Source organism: Bos grunniens, chromosome 11 (assembly GCF_055505025.1).
Source record: "Bos grunniens cultivar Pamir isolate PY7600 chromosome 11, Bosgru_T2T1.0, whole genome shotgun sequence".
Taxonomy (NCBI): domain Eukaryota; kingdom Metazoa; phylum Chordata; class Mammalia; order Artiodactyla; family Bovidae; genus Bos; species Bos grunniens.
Window position 1 is genome coordinate 33,454,109 of NC_141175.1, and position 7,328 is coordinate 33,461,436.

Genomic DNA, 7,328 nt, shown 5'->3' on the forward strand with positions numbered 1-7,328 from the left:
CTGGCAGGCTACAGTCCATGGGGCTGCAAAGAGTCAGACATGACTGAGCATCTTCACTTTCTTTCTTTAAGGACAGGAAAAGGCCCCAGAAAAATGCAGCCAGGGGAAGGGACTGAGAGGAAACTTTCTGCAAAGCTGTTACATGTTCAATAACTGACCATTCTTTCCCCCAGGCAGTTGGGGTCAGTGGCCTCCCGGTCCCGTCCTATGTGTTTCCTTGGTATTCCAGTTCCTACATGATGCCTGAATAGACACTTGTGGAGGATGAGCCATCTGTCCCACTGTGGGATGGGGGCAGAGCCCAGGGCCAATGGGACAAGAGACCTACTCCCAGTCTGTCTGTCTGTCACTCACACATACCTGTCTGTCACTCACACACACGCACACATGCGCGCACACACACACACACACACACACACACCTCTCGACTGCTGCAAGGAGCCAAGAGCTGGGTTGCTGTTGCCCACTTCCAGTCTGTCTGTCTGTCACTCACACACACACAGATACCTGTCTGTCTGACACACACACAAACCTACACACACACACACATAGACACACACACCTATCTCTGAGGCTGCAAGCCCCAGGCTATGTCCCCTCACATCCCCATCCAGCTCCTGTTCCTGCTCCCTGCATTCACTTCTCATGAACTCCTGGCCACGCCTCCACCAGGAACATTCTGTCACAGGCTTCTCCCCTCTTTACATCCAATTCCCAGGGGGAAACAGAGGGGTGCTCCCTGTGATATTTTAGGGCCTCCCACCTCTTGGCCCTGTTCTTCAACGCTGCTTATAGCAAAGGCATCAGGGGACAGCCAAGGACGCAGGAAAGAGGTCGCAGAGAAAAAGAGGCTTTCAGGGATGCCCCCTGCCCCTCACCCTTCATCCCCTTCCAACCAGTTATCCCTCCCTAGTTACCAGTCCTCCTCCCTTCTCTCATCCTCCCAAGCCTCACTTTTCTCATCTGTAAAATGGAGCCAGTAACACCCAAGATCAGTTGAGATGATGTGTGTGAACCTGAGTTCCAGCCTATACACAGGACATCTGCAGCATGAGCTCCCTCCAGCCTCCCAGAGCCAAATGCGCATTCACTAGGTGGATGATCTGCTATGTAATTTGTAGGTGTGAAAGGAATCACACATCCACGGCTCCATCATGCTCTAATTTGTGAATAAAGGTCTTAACAGGCTATTAATTCCATGAGAGAGTTTTGCTCCTGAATAGCCTCTTTGCTAGGAAATAAAGCTGTAAAATATTTCTCAGGGGTTCCTCACCCCTAATTTGCCAGACTCATTTTTTAAGGACCCTCTCAGAAGCTAACAGATGTCTGCGGCCACATGTGAGGGCCTTGGGAGCAGCCACTGGCCACAGGAATGTTCCCCATCTTGGCTGCATCTTCTTCCCGCCCCATCTTCCCCTTCGTTCTCACCCATCAGCAGCTGCCTGGCCCTGCCCTTGACCCCTTCTCTGCTTCGTCAGCTCACAGATGGGGCAGTAAAAGGCAAGCTGGGCCAGGACCCAGGCAAGGGGAGGGATGTGGGGAAAGCCAGTTTGCTTCTCCCTCCCCAGCCCCACACTGTGCTCTCCTTCACCACAGCCTCTGACATCATTATCTGACTCTCTTCAGTCCCAGACCTGCAAGCTGCAAGGCCCATACTTGTTGCTCAGTCAAAGCCACTCACCCACTAATAAATGAAGCCCCAGTGTCACCCCATCCCACAGCCCCTGACTCCACCTGCTCTTCCTGCCGGATCCCCAACCAGCCTGCCTCCATGAGAAGAGCCAGGCAGCATAGGCTGGGTGGCTTGCCTCTGATACTTCAGGCTACTCCAAGGCCCCATGTCCTTCTATCTCCTCCCACCCCAGACTCAAGTACGGGTTTGTGGGGATGAAGGGCCAGAGGAAGCACACTCAGGCATTGGGAACATTCCTTTGGTGCTGCTGGCACTCACAAAGCCCCAGAAACCCAGTGTCTACTTCTAACTGCGAAACTGAGTTCACCCCCCACCAACCCAGGAGAGAGTCCCTGGCTGGAGCCAACAGGTGATGGCAGAAGACAAAGCAAAAGGAGTCTGTGGGCAGGAGAAAGTGACGCAAGGAAGCGCCCGGTGTTACTCGGACTGTCGGGGGGAAGGAGGTCTGGCTGCCTGGTCCTCATATCCCTGTCCTCCAGCCCTGCCCTCTTCTATGCTGGCACCCCATCCCAGGGGGCTTCAGGGGCCCAGAGGAGCAGCAGGCAGGTGAGCTTCATCCCAAGGCTGTTAGGGGGAGGTGTCCAGGTGTTCTCCCCACAGCAGCAGGGGGCCGCAGGGGGCCCCCTCAGGGCTCCATCGTGCTCCTAGAAACTGAATGCAGGGCCCCTATGACTTAAGACTTTGGTGGGTGGGCCTGGGAATGCAGGCACCTTTTCAAAAAGTCATATTAGTCCCAAACAAGTGACTCAGAAAGTTCTGGAACACAGCCCACTGAAGGCTGGGGCCTCCTGCATTCTATCTCAGGCTCCCAAACAGACCCTGGGAGCCCCGTCTCTCTCCCCTTCTAGTCCCAAAGCTGTATCCAAGGCACTACTTCCATGTCAAGGTCATGCTCTCCTGGGACGCTAACAACTGCTATTCTTGATTTACTTATTTTCTCTCTTTTTTTTTTCCTGTTTCCTAATCTTTTGGAGTTTCTGTTTCTTAGCGCCCCAAAGACATCAGCAATCAAGTATTCACCCTCTGGGCTCCAATGTGGAGAATGTCTGATTTGCCTCCTTCATAGGCAGCGAAGCATACTGGAAATTCATGGGGTCCAGGGACCCCGGCAAAGAGGAAAGAGCTAGAAGTGACTGGTTAGATAAAGGAAAGCGTTCAGAGTTTGATCCCAGGCCCCAAGGGCTGCTATGCCCACCGATCTGCCCGCAAGCTGTGCTTTTCACTGATTCCCAAAAGGAATGCCTCTCACCATTCTTGCCCAGATAGCTTCCAGCAGGACCCTCAGCTGGCAAGGGCACAACTTGAAGTTCGCCAACTTGGAAGTCATTAGGGGTATGGCAGGCTGTCACCCTTTTATGAACAGGGCCTTGGGAGGAAAAGGGACCTTCTAGTGTGCCTGCATGAATCCATGCACACCAGCCCAGGGCTGGGCCCCTGCAGAATCAAGGTACAAAGCTTCTGTGAGATGACTGCATGATCCAGAATGGGAAAACAGGAAGAATCTTGGTCCAAGACCGGGGGAAAAGTTAAAACAGAGGAAAAAACCTGTGTTTTCCTCTAACCAAGAGGGAGGCAACGGGGCGGCCCCACAGGGTGCTTGCATCGACCACCAGCACTGCTGTGCCCTTGGAGACTCAGCCCCACATCCCAGGAGATTCTGGCTGAGATGGGGGTGGTGGTGTGACATAGAAGGAAGAGTCCTGAAATGGGAATCTGGACACGGACATTGCAGCTACCCACTGCCATACCTAGCTGTGTGGACTGAGAGAGGTCACTCTCCATCTCTGGGCTCATACACAAAATGAGGAAAAAGTAGCGAGTAGGATACACAGCTGTGGAATTCATAGACTCTCAGCCCTACAGAACCCCCATCGCCCCATAGGTGACCCAGCTCAGAAGGCCAGGCATCATATCTCCGCAGCCCCTCAGCACCTACCCAGGGTCTTGGCATCCAGTGGGGAGCACAGACTATTAAGTTGAAGCCAAACTTCCGCCCCTTCCAGCAGAAGGCTTCCTCCAGAACCAGCAGACCCTCCCTCACCGTGGCTGGCTACCCTGTCCCCGTCTGCATCCCTGCACCACGGCTCCCGGGGGGAGACCACCACTCCATCATCTGAGCGCTCAAGCACCCTGAGCTCTCAGCAGCAGAAGTGGGATCTGTGACAACCACACAGTCCTTCACATCTTGTTCTTTGAGGTCACCCACAACCTTTCATCTTGATAACAGCAGCGTTAGGCAGGCAAACACCGTCCCCACTGGGCAGAGGCACACTGAGTCCACACAGTCAGCCTCTTGCTGAAGCCACTCAATGCCAAGTTAAGAGGCCAGAAGCCAGGGGAGCCCTCTTTCCCCACAAGAGTCCTTCCCGGCAGGGGTCAGTGACAAAGACAAGGCTGCCTCACTTGAGATCAGGCCCAGGCCCTTCCGGCCACCCACTCAGGCTGGGCGTGGGTTGACAGAGTGGCCAATGTCCGGAAATCCTCTGATCCCTCAAGCCACAGACCAGTGCTCCTGCGAAGCCAGGGGTTGAGAGAGAGGTGGTCCTTCCTACACACGTAGATGAGACCCCCAGACCACCCACCGTCCGAAACAGGTACCCTCAGCTGAGAGCCGCTGGGGAGGGAAGTCATTGGCCGGGTCAAAAGGCGGGACTCACCTCCCTCAGCAACTGCACTCCCTTCAGCCCATCCTGCTGCTGCTGGGCCACAGTGACCCCCAAGACGAGTGTGTGCACGACGCAGGAGACCACGGAGATGATGACAATGGGGCTGAGGCTGAGCGGCAGCGTGATGAAGAAGGAGAAGACGAAGAAGGCCTGCCAGCCCACCGTGTCGCTGGCCGCGTGGGCACGGGAGAAGTTCAGGCCCAGGTAGGAGAAGACCTGGGCTGATATCAGCAGCCACAGCAGGTAGGGCACCACTCTCCGAGTGACCCGGTTGGGGAGCAGCCCCTTTTTGCAGAGCACGAAAAGGATGATGTCCAACACCAGCCCGACCCCAGCCACGGCCAGGGGGGCCAGCTTGTCGCCAGAGAAGACCACAGCGCACATGACCACCACATAGCAGTCGAAGAGGGCCGCGAAGACCACCAGCACCAGCAGGGTCTCGTGGCGCTGCCTCTTGAAGTAGGTCTGGTACAGGTTCTCCAAGGACTCTGGTACGAAGGTCAGCCGCATGAAGCGAGGCAAGCAGAGGCACGACCCCGAGTTCCGGACAGAGATTTCATGGGTCCGGCCCACCCCGCGGTCAGGGTCCGAAGGCAGGCTGACAGAGTACTCGGCCGAGTACTCCGCGGAGTACTCGGGCTCGGAGAAGCCCTGGGTCCTCGGCATCCTGGCTGGTATCTGCTTCTACTGGCTCCGGAGAAGCCGGCCGTAGAGCAGAGGAAGCGCTCTGGCACGGGCCACCTACCGGGACTCTCGGAGACCTGGGGCCACTTCGGGCAGGAACGCAGAGCGGGATTCCAGGGCCCAGGGAGTGCTGACCATCTGGAACTTAAAAGGACATCACTGAGTAGAAGCCCCTCTTCCTTCCTACCCGAGCTTTCTCCACGACCTGCCCTAGCCCTCCGGGAAGAATCCTTGCTGCCAGAGGCTCCAAAACCGAGGCCTTTCTCCCGCCACCCCAACGCTCACGGCCGCCACCCGACCACACACATACTTAGTCTTGTCCACCCAAACACTCTGCTTCCTGTCTCCGGCTGTGGACGGGCCTGGCTACCTCTCCACCATCCCTGGTCTCTCTCCGTGTCATCTCAGTCTCTCGCACCCCCCTGATCTCATCTAAGTCGCCTCCAGGCCCAAGTCTTAGAATGTGAGTATAAAACATGCTCCAAGAAACCAGCGCCAGCCTGGGGGATTCCTGAATCTTTCTCTGTTTACTTCCCTTCCCAGCCAGCCCTTTGCCCCTGGGGCTCCCCATCTCCGGGCACTGTCTGCTCCGGAAGGCAGGCCCTGCCCCTGCGCTTACCTGTGAGGGAACTCGAGAACCGCGTGGCCCGGGCCAGTCCCCTCGCGGGCTGCGAGGCCGGGTCACGCGTGCAGCGGGAGGGGACAGGAGGGCTTGGCGCGCCCGGGGGCTGCTCTCCACGGAGCCGCGCCGCCCCGCTAGCGCCGCGGTCCCCGGTCCCCTCGCCGGGGCGCGCGACCCTCCCGCCGTCAGGCCGGGAAAGGCGCAGGGCTGCCCTTCAGCATCCACAGGCGCCCGGCCGCTGGAGAAAAGAGGAGGCGGCGGCGGCTAGAAAATCCGGGGGCGCCAGCCTCTTGGGCTGCGGCTCGCGGGCCCGGCGCCCTCCCTCTGGCCCCGCAGTGGTCGCGGTGGCGGCGGCGGCAGCGCGGCTAGGGGCGCACCGGGGGCCCTTGGCGGCGGGAGCGCGGGCCGAGGCCGGGGAAGCCCGCCAGCATCCTCTGCCCCGCCCGCGCGCCGAGCGGAGCCAGCCGAGCCCGGGCGCGCTGCACAGTGAGTCCCCGCGCGGCGCTGGCGGCTCCGGGGCCACGCGCGCTCCAGGCCCCGGGAGGCGGGCGGCGCCCCTCCCTCCCAGCAGTCGCCGCCCTCTCGGCGAGCGGGTCAGGAGCTGGGGCGGGAGTGGGGGGCAGGGGAGGTGCCGGGGGGAGGTGCTCCGCTCGGGACCCCGACCCAGTGCGGGGGCAGGAGGAGGAGCGCGGGGGCGAGTTGCAGAGGCCCCCGCGGCCCCACGCTCCGGGACCGGGCGGCAATCGCTGCGTGGAAGCTCGGGGTGGGCGGCGGCAGGAAGGATGGGCTAGTCAGGGCCTTCCCCCCGCAGGCCCGGTCTCGGAAGATAAAAGCCCGGGACGTGCCCTCCCGCAGGTGAGGCACACTCGGGGCATCCCGGGCGCCCCCTCCTCTACCGCGGCTTCCTTCCGGGCTCGGAGAGGAGGGGGCTGAGGTTTGGGGACGTCTCCCCTGCCCGGCGCGCCAGGCCTGTGTCCCCGCCCACCCTGGCAGCCCAAACGCCGGCCTAAGCTTGCCGCAGAAGGGCCCGCAACTGAGCCCGATTCTTGAAGGAAGAGGGTAGGAGTGGCCCAGGAGGCACGTGGAATTGAGAGAGACCCTGCTTCAAAACGGTCTCTTGTGCACATTCCACCTGTTTGAGGCGTTTTTTGAATGTAGGAACGCTGTTAAGAACGAAGATGCTCCTTTGAATGGTTAAGTCTATCAGTCTCTTGAAAGTTAAGTCGCTCAGTCCTGTCCGACTCTTTGCGACCCCGTGGACTGTAGCCCACCAGGCTCCTCCGTCCATGGGATTCTCCAGGCAAGAATACTGGAGTGGGTTGCCATTTCCTTCTCCAGGGGAATCTTCCTGACCCAGGGATCGAACCCAGGTCTCCCGCATCAGAGGCAGATGCTTTAACCTCTGAGCCACCAGGGAAGCCACCAGTCTCTTTCACCTTAGTATAAATTACTTTCCTCGGATTTGACAAAACGTCTTGTCAAGATCAACCACAGGCTTTAGGAATTTAGATAAAGGGGGAGAAGGGAGGTAAGTTGTTTTGAAACACAAGAGACTATGTGGAGGGAGGAGGAAGGGAGTTGCTGAGGACGCCAGCCCTTTCAGGGTGGTCTTCCTGGGGAAAGCAGAACTGGGTAAGAGAAGAGAGGAACCCAGCCCTCCAGG

At 58.7% G+C, this 7,328-nt stretch overlaps 2 protein-coding genes across 3 annotated transcripts in view; one reads left to right on the forward strand and one right to left on the reverse strand.

The window, feature by feature from the left end:
- The window catches only part of ADCY3 (adenylate cyclase 3), an 83,976-nt gene extending 78,175 nt beyond the window's left edge, over positions 1–5,801 (reverse strand). The window contains exons 1-2 of one of the 2 annotated variants that reach the window (XM_086325846.1): positions 5,663–5,801; positions 4,351–5,187 (exon numbers count right to left, since the gene is read on the reverse strand). In XM_086325846.1, coding sequence (XP_086181972.1) covers positions 4,351–5,025 — 675 coding nt within the window. In that variant the 5' untranslated portion in view covers positions 5,026–5,187; positions 5,663–5,801. The remainder of the gene's footprint in view (positions 1–4,350; positions 5,188–5,662) is intronic. The other variant, XM_086325847.1, reaches the window with a different exon arrangement.
- Positions 5,476–6,863, forward strand: LOC147362837 (uncharacterized; the record flags this gene model as incomplete). The annotated part of the gene is made up of 3 exons (XM_086328375.1): positions 5,476–6,258; positions 6,333–6,520; positions 6,824–6,863. Coding segments are annotated over 3 exons (1,011 nt in total), but the record flags the coding sequence as incomplete, so codon positions are not given.
- Between the last annotated feature and the right edge of the window lie 465 nt (positions 6,864–7,328).